The sequence below is a fragment of the Malania oleifera genome, chromosome 3, assembly GCF_029873635.1.
Source record: "Malania oleifera isolate guangnan ecotype guangnan chromosome 3, ASM2987363v1, whole genome shotgun sequence".
Classification (NCBI taxonomy): Eukaryota; Viridiplantae; Streptophyta; class Magnoliopsida; order Santalales; family Ximeniaceae; genus Malania; species Malania oleifera.
The window spans coordinates 25,429,323-25,443,804 of record NC_080419.1 but is presented as its reverse complement, the minus strand read 5'-3'; the positions used below and the strand labels follow the sequence as shown (position 1 = coordinate 25,443,804).

General features: G+C 36.4%; 1 protein-coding gene across 4 annotated transcripts in view; it reads right to left on the bottom strand.

The window, feature by feature from the left end:
- LOC131152091 (lipoamide acyltransferase component of branched-chain alpha-keto acid dehydrogenase complex, mitochondrial) overlaps nucleotides 1-14,482 on the bottom strand; it is a 64,732-nt gene that overhangs the window by 33,552 nt on the left and 16,698 nt on the right. For 3 of the 4 annotated variants that reach the window (XM_058103720.1, XM_058103722.1, XM_058103723.1), the window contains one exon: nucleotides 13,906-14,153. In XM_058103720.1, coding sequence (XP_057959703.1) covers nucleotides 13,906-14,153 — 248 coding nt within the window. The remainder of the gene's footprint in view (nucleotides 1-13,905; nucleotides 14,154-14,482) is intronic. The other variant, XM_058103721.1, reaches the window with a different exon arrangement.

The window sequence follows — 14,482 nt, the reverse complement described above, 5'->3', positions numbered from 1 at the left end:
ATGCTTACTAAGTTCATTAGGGCCTGCAACAGTGGTATTTTTTGTGTTTGTGATTTGTTCAGTTGTTTATTTGTTCGTCGTGTGATTGCAATTTGCTTTGATTGTTGAAGGTCGAGTGTGTTTGGGATGGAGTCCACCAATCCCAAAAGTATATTGTTCAAAGTTGGTTTCTACTTGCTATTGTAGTTGAGATTGTGCGTGTGTTGGAATGGAGCCCCCAAATCCTAGAAGCATGTTTTCCCTCGTCAGTCACTTAATCCGCCATTGGTGAACAACATTCTATAACTGTCTCAAAAGTCAAAGGAGGAGTATTCAAGGTTCTTGCAGTATCTTCCTAACAAGATCATCACATTCCATCTTTTGCTCAAAAAGGTAATTCTACAACCTACATGTCAGTTAGTATCTCTCTTGCTAGTCCTTGGGTAATCAATTCTACAGCCATATTACACGTGTAACCTTCTTTTTTGCCCTCTTGTTTTCTAAAAATCTACCTCGAGTTACCACAATAGATAGGTCCATTGCTACAATTAAAAGGATAGGAACAGTAAATCCTACTCCCTCAATCTCTCTTTCTTCTATTTTGTACATTCCTAAATCCTCCGTTAATCACATGTCTACTAAAAAGATTATGAAGTCACTAAATTGTTGTGTAATCTTCTTTCCTGATTCTATTCTTAATCAAGATAAGAATAGGAGGAAGATGATTGGCATAGGATGTGAGGCTGGTGGACTTTACTACTTCGAATTGATCTCTCCTTCTATTGCTTGTAGTGCTTCTGCTACACCACATCAAATTCACCATCTCATTGGATAAGTTAAAATAGCTAGTTCTTACTTTAAGCTCTGTGACTAATCTTGAGTGAAGAGTCTTGTCAATTGGGAAAGTTATCTTGTTTCCTTTGCTTCCCGAGTCAATAAACATGCAGTCAGCCCTTTCATGTTAGTCCTTTTTCCAATGTTTGTCCTAGTTATGTGACATCACATCAAAGTTGGGATTTCAATACTTCATTATAGTTAGTGATGACTACTCTAGGATGACTTGGATGTATTTAATGAAAAGAGCTTATTTGATATCTTTTGTACTTTTTGGTCTCAAATAAGGACCACTTCATGGTATTAATGCTAAGAAGTACTTCATTACCCAATACACTACTATATGACTAACTCTAATATGATCCATCAATCATCTTGTGCACACTTCACAACAAAATGGAGTTGTAGAATGAGAAAACAGACATTCTCGAAGTCACTTATACCCTATTGTATCAAATGAATATCCCCAAAGTTTCTTGGAGTGATCTCGTGCTCATTGCTTGTTGTCTCATCAATAAAATGTCATTCTCTATCCTTGGTGGTAAAATCCCATATTTAGTTATCTTCCCAAAGGATCCTTTGTTTTCACTTCTTCCTCGTATATTTGACCATGTGTCCTTTGTCCATCAGTTAAGTCCAAGAATGGATTAGTTGGATCCTCGTGCAATTAAATATATTTTTTCTAGGCTACTCTTGTACTCAAAAGGGACATCGATGTTATAGCCGTACTATACATTAATTCCTTGTCTCTATTAATGTCACCTTCTTTAAGTCTACACCGTACTATTATGAATTCCTTAAGCCCTGCTAATCACTCCATTGCTTAGCTTTACAAATCCTAACCTCTTATCTTTCTCTAGTCCTCCTGCATCTTCATTAGTTTGAGTTCTTCATGTCACTTGGATCATCCTAATTTGAAAGTTTACACACAATAACAACTCAAGGGAGGAGAGTCTACTTCGACTTCTCTTCTACTTCTATGCCTCTAGTTCCCTTGTTTGATGATCCTATTTTTCTAGATGCTGATTGTAGTGATATTCAAAAAAGTAAATTCACTTGTAACCAACATCCAATCTCTATTTTGTTCTCTTATCTTTCTCTAGTCCTCCTGCATCTTCATTAGTTTGAGTTCTTCATGTCACTTGGATCATCCTAATTTGAAAGTTTACACACAATAACAACTCAAGGGAGGAGAGTCTACTTCGACTTCTCTTCTACTTCTATGCCTCTAGTTCCCTTGTTTGATGATCCTATTTTTCTAGATGCTGATTGTAGTGATATTCAAAAAAGTAAATTCACTTGTAACCAACATCCAATCTCTATTTTGTTTGCTATAATTTCTTGTCACCCCTATTCTGTTAGTACAGTGTCTCTTGTTGTTGTTAATCTGGTTCTAAAACCTTGACACATTCTCCCCAGTCACCAAACTTGCCTTAATTCGTTTGTCGACCTCCTTAGCCACAATGTGTCATTGGCCTCTACACAGTTAGTTGTGAAGAATGCATCCTATGTGGTGATCTAGGACGAGGTCTATATGGAGCAACCACATGGATTTGTTGCTCAAGGAGAGTCAAGTTTAGCGTTCCAGCTTAAGAAATCCTTGTAATGTTTAAAGCAATATCTCGCAACATGGTCTAGTTGATTCGGTGTCGTAGTAATTGAGTTTGTTCTTCAACTAAGCATGGTATATCACTTTATATTTTATTCGCAAAATTAGAGTCACTAAAATTAAGATGGCTTTAAAACAAATGATAAGCGGGAAATCTAACATCTCAATTGAAGTTTGAAAATGTCTAGGGGATAAAGGAATTATACGGCTAACTAACTTATTTAACACTATTATCAATACCAAGAAAATGCTGAGGGAATGGAGAAAGAACACATTAATACCTATATCCAAAAACAAAGGTGATATTCAAAATTGCAAAAACTATCGTGCAATTAAACTTATGAGCCGAACGATGAAACTATTGGAAGGAGTAATTGGACAAAGAATATGAATAGAAACGAGTGTCTCAAAGAATCAATTTGATTTTATGCCTAGGAAATCAACAACAAAAGCTATCTATCTACTAAGAATATTAATGACAAAGTTCAAGGAAAAGAAGAGGGACTTGCATATGGTTTTTATTTACATAGAGAAAGCATAGTACCTAGGCAAGTTCTTTGGTGGACTTCAATAAAGAAGGGAGTATGCAGCAGATATATTAATGCTATTAAGGATATGTATGATAGAGTAACAACTAGCTTAGGACTGTAAGAGGAGAATCTAGAGAATATCCAACCACAATAGGAGCACATCAAGGCTCTACTTGGGCCTTATCTGTTTGCTTTAGTGATTTACGACTAGGAAAATAAAAAACAAGGTCCCATTGTGTGCGCTTTTTGTAGAAGATATTGTTTTGATTGATGAAAGTAGGAGTCGGGTAGAGTCCAAGTTAGAAATTTGGAGAATAGTGTTAGGGCTTAAAAGTTTAAAGATAAGTAGAAACAATACAGAATACATGGAATGTAAAATCTGCCAAGTAAGGAGGAACATTGAAGATAAGATTAAACTTGATAATCAAGAAATTAACAACACTTATAGATTTTGTTAACTTGGATCTTCTATACAAGTAGAGGGAGAAATGGAAAATGATGTAGTATATAGAGTTAAAGCATGCTAGGTAAAATGAAGGAGTGCTTCGAGTGTGCTATGAGATCATAGAATACCACTAAAATTAAAAGGAAAGTTCTATAAGATAGCTATAAGACTAGCCATGTTATATGGATTAGAATGTCAAGCAACTAAGAAACAACATTTTCAAAAGTAAAAGTGTCCAAAATGTGCATGCTCGGTGGATGAGTGGTATAACACTGAAGAATAAATAAGGAACCAACATATTTGTTATAAGTTAGGCATAACGACAGTAGAAGATAAGATAAGAGAGGAGCAACTTAGCTGATTTGGGCAAGTAATGCACTAGCAAGGAAGAGAGAGCTAATTATTGTTAACGGTACTAGAAGAGGGAGGGGCAGACCTAAAATAACTTCGAATGAAGTAGTGACGTAGGATGTAACAACTCTTAAATTAGTAAAAAAAAAATAACTTGGAGACTTCTCCTTTACAAAGAAAAATGACAAGAATGACGATATTCCGAAGACGAGAACGGAGCTATCAATTAGCGAAAAGAGGTTAGTGGAACTCAATTTTAAAGCAAGACATTGTATTAACTGTGTGTTAAGTGACAATGAATAGAGTCGTATTTGCGGATGTGAAACCATAAAAGAAATGTGGGAAATGCTTCAAAACACCTATGGAGACACATCTCAAAATAAACAATCAAAAATATGCATGCTAGTAAGAGAATATAAGATGTTTAGAATAAATGAAGGTGAAGAAATTACATCCATTATCACTTGGTTCACACACCTCATAAACAACTTAGAAGCACTTGGAAGAACTTATTCATTAGAAGATTATATTCAAAAAGTTCTCCAAGCTTTAACCGAGTCATCAGTGATCATTGAGAAGCCTAAGAAAAAAATAGGTTTTGCCTCAAATTCATCTAGTGCTACTCACCAAGACACATTAGAAGAAGATGAAGATAGTGAGGATGAAATAGCATTCTTCACAAGAAAACTTAAGAAACTCTTAAGTAAGAGAAGGCAGCTGGGTAGGCAAATAGGAAGAGAAGAGTCAAACAATAATAGTATTAAATGCTGTGATTGCAATAACACTAGGCACGACATGATAAATTGCCCTCTAAATCAAAACGAAGGCAATTTTCAAAATGGAGATTATGATGCCATGAATGATGCTACTTGGGATAAAATCGATGCATTATCCACCGATCATGAAATTGAGAAAGAAGCACATTCTTGCTTCATAGCTAACGAACAAGAAGAGATTAGCTCTAATGATGATGATGATTATACTTGTGAGGAATTAGTAACTAAATGCACTGAATTATTTGATCAATTAGTTTTAGTCAAAAGAAGGAACACAAATCTTGAAGAAAAATTGTCAAAAATGTAAACAAAAGGAACCTTGTCTTTGTTCCCCCCTAAAAGAAGAAAATATCCCACTGAACATGAAAATTGAGCTTACCTCAAATGCTCAAAAAGACCATAAAAGTTTTCAAGAAGAAGTAGGAAATTTGAAAAATCAAATTGAAAATATTTTAAAAGAAAATACTCTTTTGAAAAAGAAATATGAAGATCATAGTAAAACTATTGAAAAATTCACAAGAGGAAAAGAAAACCCAAATAAATTCTTAGGAGTAAAAAAAAAAATTACCTTCACAAAAAGAAATTAAATTATGGCTCCTCTAGTAAATCACATGGTTATGCCTCATCAAGTAAAAATAGGGTTAATAAGACAAAACCTTCACATGTAAACAAAACTTGCTTGTATTGTGAAAGAAAATGACACATTTGTTATTCTTGCCCTTTTAGAGGTACTAGAGGCAAAGAAAGGAAGCTAGAATGGGTTATTAAGAAAACTAAACCCTTGGGACCCAGGGTACCTAAACAAATTACCTAATCTTGTTAAACTATTACTTCCTTAGAACCTAGGATTAGTAAATAGGATTTAGATAGATCTAACCATACCTAGGTAAAAAGGGATTGTGATGACTAAGTAAGTTCATATAGTGCAAAATTGGAAACATTTGTCATAATAAGCACTCAAGGTATAAAATCCTAGTTTACGCATAATAACTACTTGATTACTACGCTGGGAACTTTAGAAAATTAAGTCAATATGATGAGTTCAAATGATAAAATCCAATATAATATTTTAAACTGTGTTTAAAAGTATTGGCTATAACTTGTGAGATAAAGTAGCATGCACACCCTCACAAGCTCTATACTTGCATTTGTACTTTAGGACTAAAAAGGAATGAAACAATATTTGGTTTCGTGAGACATTAGTCTTCATGAGATATCATTCCTCCAAAATGTACAAGGTAAAGGGACTCAACTAGCCTATTTTTGTGGTAAAAATAGAAACCTTGTATTTCTAAGATGAACAACCTAGGTCATCTACTTTTGATTAAAATCTCATAAGCATGCCTAAGAAACCCACCTCTTATAGACAAGAGATTTCTTCCTTAGTCATATGAACATATGATGGTAAAACTTATGAATATGCATAGTCAACATATTTCTTGCATAAAATCGAGTTTTGGGGAAATTAATCTTAGTTTATGGTATCCTCCCATTAGTGATTAATCTAGAGAACATGTCTCCTATCACCAAGAAGCCTTTTAAGCTAAAAGAATAGTTCCTCTCTTTTTGATGATGATCAAAGGCGTAGGATGGGTGCTGTAGGTGGGTGTATTAAGTACAAATCTGTAGTGTTGCTTAAAACGATTTTAATGGAGGTTCAAATTTGTTACTCAATCTATTTTATTAAAAATTCAGTTTATTTGTTATTTTGTCTTAAATATAAAATGAATTAAAACGATTTTAATGGAGGTTCAAATTTGTTACTCGATCTGTTTTAATGAAAGTTCAATTTATTTGTTGTTTTATCTCAAATATAAAATGAACTTTCTAATTTGTATAACTGCAAGGTATAGCTCCAATGAATATGAAATATAAAGTTAAATAATTTAATTACGCCTTATATGCATATAGTAAATGGGAATAAAATTTTTACCTTATTCAACAATATGCATAAATTAAGGGGGAGCTTGTAAGTTTATGGTTTGTCATCATCAAAAAGAGGGAGACTGTTAGCCTTAGTGGCTACATAATCCAAATTGTCACATTTGCATGATAATAACCCATTAGTGGTTCTGAGCAAACTAATCTTTACATACCAAGCTATGACAGGTACAAATTCAAATGCTAAGATCAAGTTACACTCAATAGGTTAGACATCATAAAAAAAGAGGAGATTGTTAGCCTTAATGGCTACATAATCATATTTGATGTATTTTCAAGTTTAACCTATCTTTACAGATCAAGTTAGTACAGGTACAAGTGACATATACATGAACGTACTGAATCCAAAGCAAAGATTAGATCGAGTGGACATTCGAGTAGGAAAGATCAAAGTGAATGATCACTCGGAAGGACTCAAGCACATCCAACAAAGTTGTAGTGTAATAGGGAGTGTTTGAGGTAAGAACTACTATAACTTTTGCGGTATTGTTTCATGCAAGATCATTGAGCAAAAGTTGAGCAAATGCATTTCATATTAGGATATAAGTATATAGGATATCGCCAAACTCTTAAAACAAAACTTAATGAGTTTTCAAAGAACAAAATCAAAGAGTTTTATACTTATATCCTATACTTACTACGTTTTCATAAGGAACAAGTTTTAAATCATCCTAGTGTTGTAAATCTTTTATATACTTGATCCCGGTTGGGTTAAAACCATTATCATGCACCTAAGTAAACAAGAAAATCAAGTTTGTAAAGAAATAGGACAAATTGTCGATGGTTTGGCCCAGGTGCATTGATGGTTTCAGGCAGAGAGTTAATTGAATTTTTGCCTAGAGGAAACCGTCGACGGTTTGGGGGAATCCGTCAACAATTGGCGTCGGGATTCTACACAATTAATTTATTAGCCCAGCAGCCATAAAACGACTAGTAGCTCATTTTGCCTATAAATACAAGTCCAAAGGCTTGTGTAAAGATTGATCTTAGTAATCATATATCATTTTGCAAGCACACTTCAATTAGTTCATCATCTTTGTGCTCAACTTCCCTCTTGCTCTTCAATCTTAGTATGCTACATTACTTTGAGAGAGTTGTGTGAGGATTTGATAGTATCAAATATTAGCTCATTCAATAAGCATTTGTTTTTCTAAATCATATTCATCCATTTGTTGTAAAAGGTTTCTTGGTGAACCGAATTGCAAGGGTTCTTGATGAACCTTACTGAAAGGCTCTTGGTGAGCAAAAGGGATTTGTTCCCGTGGTGTAAAGACTTCTCTGCCGGTGAAGGAGTTGTGTTAGTGGATTGTGGAAACCTTGGGTGTGATTCAAGGCATGGACGTAGGCAAGGGGCCGAACCACGTTAACATCGGTGTTAAGCTTCTCTTCCCTTCTCTTTAATTTATATCTTGTGTACGATTTATATTTTATATATTGTGATATAATCATTTATATCTTGCAAAGTTTTTATATTTTGTAGAGAAAAAAGAAAATACACAAAAGAGTCTATTCACCCCCCCCCCCCTCTCTCTAGACTCGACTCTAGGGCCAACAGAACTTTAAACAAATCAACAAGCTACATGTCCGACTTCACAAAAGTGATTGTAACGAGCTTTTGCACAAGTTTCTCTTGAACAAAGTGTAATCAAATTCAATGTGCTTCGTCCGCTCATGAAAGACCAGGTTGGAGGCAATATGAAGTGCAACTTGATTGTCACGCATCAACTTCATAGGCTGAGAATGAGAAATACCCAATTCTTCCAACATGTTCTTCAACCAGACAAGTTCAAAAGCAATGTGAGCCATAACTCTATATTCTGATCCAACACTTGACCTTGCCACCACAATTTGTTTCTTAATCTTCCAAGAAACCAAATTACAACCAACCAAGATACAGTATCCAATTGTGGAACTCTAATCGGAAGGTGATACAGCCCAATATGCATCTATATATCCATGGATATAAGTGTGACCCTTATCACGATATAAAAGACTTCTCCCAGGTGCACCTTTGAGATATCTCAAGATGCGAATTATTGTGTCCCAATGACTTGTCCTCAGAGAATCTAAAAATTGACTCACAACACTTGTTGCAAAAGATATATCCAGCCAAGTGATTATGAGATAATTCAACTTTCCAACAAATCTCCGATATTGTCTAGGATTAGGTGGCAAATCACCCTATCCGGCACTAACTTGCTGTTAGGATCCATGAGTGTATCAACCAGTTTTGATCCCAACAAGCCAATTTCATCGAACAGATCAAGAAAACACTTCCTCTATGACAAAACAGTTCCCAATATGAGAGCTAGATACTTCTATACCCAAGAAGTATTTCAACAGTCCCCAATCCTTGGTTTGAAACTTAATCTATAGAAAAAAATTTGAGACTCTAAATACCTTTATCATCATCACCTCTAATAACAATATCATCCACATAAACATCAAGAAGGATCCTACCTGATGAAGTACGATGCTAAAACATGGAATGATCCACAACACACCTTCAAAGACCAAACTCAAGTACTACAACACTGAAACGACCAAACCATGCTCTAGGAGACTATTTTAAACCATATAAAGCCTTCTTGAGCTAACACACTAAGCCTAACTCCCCTTGAGCAACAAACCCAAGTGATTGCTCCACATAAACCGCATCCTCGAGGTCATTATGCAAGAATGCATTTTTCACATTTAACTGATGCAGAGGCCAGTGACAAGTAGTAACCAAGGAGATGAACAGACGTACTAATGCAAATTTGGCAAACGGAGAAAAAGTATCAGAATAATCCCGACCATACATCTGAGTGTATCCCTTAGCAACAAGACAGACTTTTAGACGAGCCACTGAACCATTAGGGTTGACTTTCACAATGTAAACCTAGCGACAACCAACCATAGACTTGTCACGAGGAAGAGGTACCAAGTCTCAAGTACCGTTGTCATGTAAAGCATTCATCTCTTCAACCATAGCATCCCTCCACCTAGAATGGGTTAAGAATTTTGAAATAGAATTAGGAAAGGTAGTAGATGATAGAGCAATAACAAAACAATAATAGGAGGGTGATAAGGAATCATAACAAACATGGTTGGGAATAGGATGTCGAGTACATGTGCGTTTACCTTTCCAAACAGCAATAGAAGGATCAACATCATGGGTAGTATGATCATTAGATGATGAAACCAAAGGCATGGTAGTAGAAGATAGAGGGGACTCTCTTCCTTTGAGCCACAGTCGTTAATACACCTGCAAATTAGGATGATCAAGACAATGAGAAGGACATGAACTACATGGAGACTCAAATGGTTGGTGGGGCAAGGATAGCAACATAGAATATGAAAGATTAGGCAAAGGAAGAAATTCATTGAGCTCAAAAGCGCTCAATGATTGGGTGTAGTAAGGTGTAGACTCAAAAAGGTAACAATGGCAGAAACAATGAAACGATGCAACATAGAACTATAACAATGATATCCTTTTTGAGAATATGAATAGCCCAAAAAGACACATTTTATAGCACCAGGATCCAACTAATCCATCCCAAGAGTTAGTTGATGAACAAATGACACACGCCCAAATATAAGAGGAGGAAGAGAAAATAAAGGTTAATTAGGAAAGAGAATGGAGTAGGGAATTTTACCACTAAGAACAGAGGATGGCATTTTGTTGATTAGATAACAAGCAGTAAGCATAGTATCACTCCAAAACACTTTAGGTACATGCATTTGATAAAGTAAGGTGCGAGTGATTACAAGAAGATGTCTATTTTTCCTCTCTGCAAGACTGCAACCCATTTTTCTGAGGAGTGTGGGCACAGGATGATTGATGAACAATACCAAACAGAATCATATAAGTCGTGAATTGTGCACTGAAAAACTCTTTAGCATTATCACTTTGAAGCATTCGAACTGGCAAACCAAATCGAGTCTTTATTTCAGAATAAAAGGCAAAAAATACATGAAATAACTCAGAACGATCTTTTATTAAACATAACCAAGTCATTCTTGAATAATCAATTCACAAAGGTTACAAAGTATCAAAAACCCAACTTGGACACAACCCTACTAAGACCCCAAACATTAGAATGAACTAACACAAAAGGTCTTGTAGCCCATTTATTGATTCGGGAAGCGAAAGGAACACAATGGTGCTTTCCCAACTAACAAAACTCACAATCAATGCTAGACACATAACTCAAACCAGGAACAAGACATTTTAACTTTTCCAATGAAGGATGACCAAGGCGACAATGAATTTGGAAAGGTGTGGCAGCAGCAGTGCAGGTGGTAGAAGGAGATGGCGGCTCAAAGTGATAGAGTCCACCAATTGCACACCCTCTTCCAATCATCTTCCTCGTCTTCAAATCTTGAATAACCACAAAATCAAGGAAGAATGTCATTAAACAATTAATGGATTTAGTAATTTTGCTAATGGACACAAGATTGAAAGGAAATTTGGGAATATATAAAATGGAAGGAAGAGAAATAGAAGAAATGGGATTTATAGTCTCAATTCCCTTAATTGTAGTAGTGGATCCATCAACAAGAGTAACACAAGGTAAATTTACAAGATATTGGAGAGTGGACAAGAAGCTAGGTATACCTGTGATATGATCAGTGGCAGCGAAGACTATGACCCAAGGAGTAGGACGAGAAGAACTAGATGACAGGCATACTATGTGATTACCTGTTTGGGCAAGAGATACAATGGGAAGAGAAGTTTGCTGTGACTCTCGATACTGCTGGAATTTGGAATACTCTTCCTTTGCCATGGATATAGTACGTTGCCCCCCACTCAGCCCCAAAGGTGAGGAGTTGGTGGTGGCTGCATTGGCTGCCCCCAAAGGTGTGAAGTCAGTGATGGTTACATTGGCAACATGTGAAGGTCTGCCATGAAGATCCCAACACTGCTCAATAGTATGATTACTCCGTCCACAATGAGTGCACTTGCAAGGAGTACCTCCACCTTGTCCATCTCTACCACTACAACCACTTGAACCACCTCTATAACTTTTGTGGTTGTTTAGTAAAGAACTAGGATCACCTTGTGTAGCAAAGTTTGTCTTCTCAAAGCCAAATGCAAGAGCAAGAGACTATGTGCTAAAGGAAGCAAATAAACATCAACAAATAATGGCAGTTCGACACTACTAAGTATCTAGGACCGGACTGTCTCAAACTCAGGTCTCAAGCCTACTAGAACACGAAGAACTGTCATCTGCTCCCTCTGCATCTACATCTCACGAATGTCGGCAATTATAGGTTGCACGACATTAAGCTCCTCATGAATATGCTTCATCTCTCCAAAATAATCTGCAATACTCCTATCTCCTTGTTGTAACTGAAAGTACTCCTGGGATAAATCATACATGCGTGCCATGTTACTGGAGTATAGAAGGTTGACATAATCCCAAATGTCCTTGCACGTATCTAGATGTATACACATCCGTGTAATCTGTGGCCCCATCAAATTCCATATAAGGGAAACAATCAAGGCATCTTCTTGAACCCACACGTCTTTTCTTTTCTCATTAGAAGGATCAGATTGGAGCAAGTGTTCAGATTTCCCTAATCCTGCTAAATAAATCCAGACAGTTTTAGACCATTGAACACAGTTCTTTCCATCCAACTTTTGAGTTGTTATTTGTAGCAGCGATGTAGGAAAAAATTTTAGGGATTCATAGATTCCATCCTAACACTCACTAATCAGCGACCATATCAAAAACAAGAAGAACAATAAAAACTAATCGGGACAATCACAAACTATGTGAAGCACCGACACAACGACAGGTGAACAACTTACCGACAGATATAGCACTGCCACAGCATTCACAAGTCAGCAACCACACCAAAAACAAGAAGAATAATCACTAATCGGGACAATCAAAAACTATGTGAAGCACCGACACAACCACAGATGAGGTGAACAACTCACCAATGGATATAGCACTGCCACAGCCTCACAACTGAACATACAAATGCTGCCACGACTCCAAAAAACTCACAAAGAAGCCTTCACAAACCCTGAACAGAAATTAATGGAATACCACGAGTGCATGGTCGAAAAAGGTTGAATTTTTTAGGAAAAAACTGGCCTAACAGCTTGATAATATAGTCTAGAGAAGGAATCAAAGCATGGCAGAGGAAAACAAAGTGGCTGGAACTTCAATCACGCGCCGGCACGTGGGGTCAGCCCTGCCGGCATTTGGTTGGTGCGTGGGTTGCGTGAGGGCTCCTCTGGCAATGGGGTTTTGTGGGGTTAGGGTTCAGGGGGTTCTGTTCATGGTTGTATGGTTGGTTTTGTGAAATTATATGGGACGGAGGTGAATCTGGGAAGGACAGCCATGGGAATGGTGTTTTCCGGTGACGGCCGAGGGGACGAGGGGAATAGGGTTTAGGTTGGATCACGCTTCGATACCATGTTAAGATTTGATTAAAATGAATGACCAGGTCTCTCCCTCTATTTATAATACAAATTAAATACAGTTTAATGACAATAATACCCTTACTAACTCTCACTAATTAACATACTAACACAATAATAATACTAAAAAACATTAATAACCTCTAACAGGTTCATCCACTTCCAATCCAGTTTAGTCCAGGTTTTTACCACTCAAAAGTTGTCGGTCTCACCTGAACTAGAAAAGAACCTGTAACTGTGTTTCCTGGTTGAACCAGCTGATCCGGTCCAATTATCAACACACTGGCTTCAGTTTGAACCAACAATATCAAGAGTCCACTTGGTGAAAAATTATGTAAAAATTAGTACATCTCCCCCCCCCCCCCCCCCCCCCCCCAAAAAAAAAAAAAAAAGCAGCAAAGAAGATGAGAGAAAAAAACAAGCCCAGTGATATCAACCTCAGACCTCGAAGAGGCAAATGCCAAGTTTTAGCATGTTAAAATTAATCAATGAGAACAAGCATGTCAATTCTTCAATATCTTAATATATATATATATAGCCACCAAGAAGCAACGCAGACTCAATAAACTACATTCTTATAAAATTTGTCCTGAAAAATCATGGAGTCACTGCAAAAACATACATAATCAGATGCATTGCTCAATTGATTTTATAATTATTAAATATGCTCTGCTAATCAGAAACATAGAAGCAGCCAGTAACTGACACAGTAGCAACAACTAAGCAGAAGTACCATCAACAAACCTCTAACTCTAAGGATGACTTCAGTTGATTTGTCATTCTTACAAAAATATCTTAAAATATATATATATATAGCAACCAAGAAGCAACACAGACTCAATAAACTACATTCTGACAAAAATTGTCCCGAAAAATCATGGAGTCACTGCAAGAACATACATAATCAGATGCATCACTTAGTTGATTATATAACTTATTAAATATGCTCTGCTAATCAGAAACATAGAAGCAGCCAGTAATGACACAGTAGCAACAACTAAGCAGCAGTAACATCAACAAACCTCTAAGGATGACTTCAGTTGATTCATCATTGAAGCAACTATTCATTAATGGATATTTGCTCAATGCCATTGAGAGTGACTTTATCAATAACGGAAGGAATGTGTGCTTCACATCTTGATCAGAATTCTCCCTTTGGAAAGATGCTTTAAGCTCGATAAGTGCTTCACAATTTATCTCTTCTACATAATGAAAATGGGGAATTTTCGCAGCCATTGTCATTGATTTAACCATTGTACGCTGGAATCCCCTACAATGACACATCATTAACTAGCTAACTTCATCTCCTTTAGCATGAATAACTACTTGCAGGGCAGAAATTAAAGAACTCTCCTCCAATCAACATGCTTTCAAGGACTACTATTCTAGCCACAAGTAGCAGATTCAGCAGAGGGCATCAGTGAAGTGGCCAATAAAGCAACTAATCTAAAAAGAAACCACCAAACTTACAATCAGAGGAGATACTTACATATGAATGTCTGTGAACTGTAACTTAAAAGAGTTCTACACTGAATGATTGTGCTTGGATTATTCTTTTTCACAATAATTTGGCAAAAAATTAAAGCATAACAAATGTTC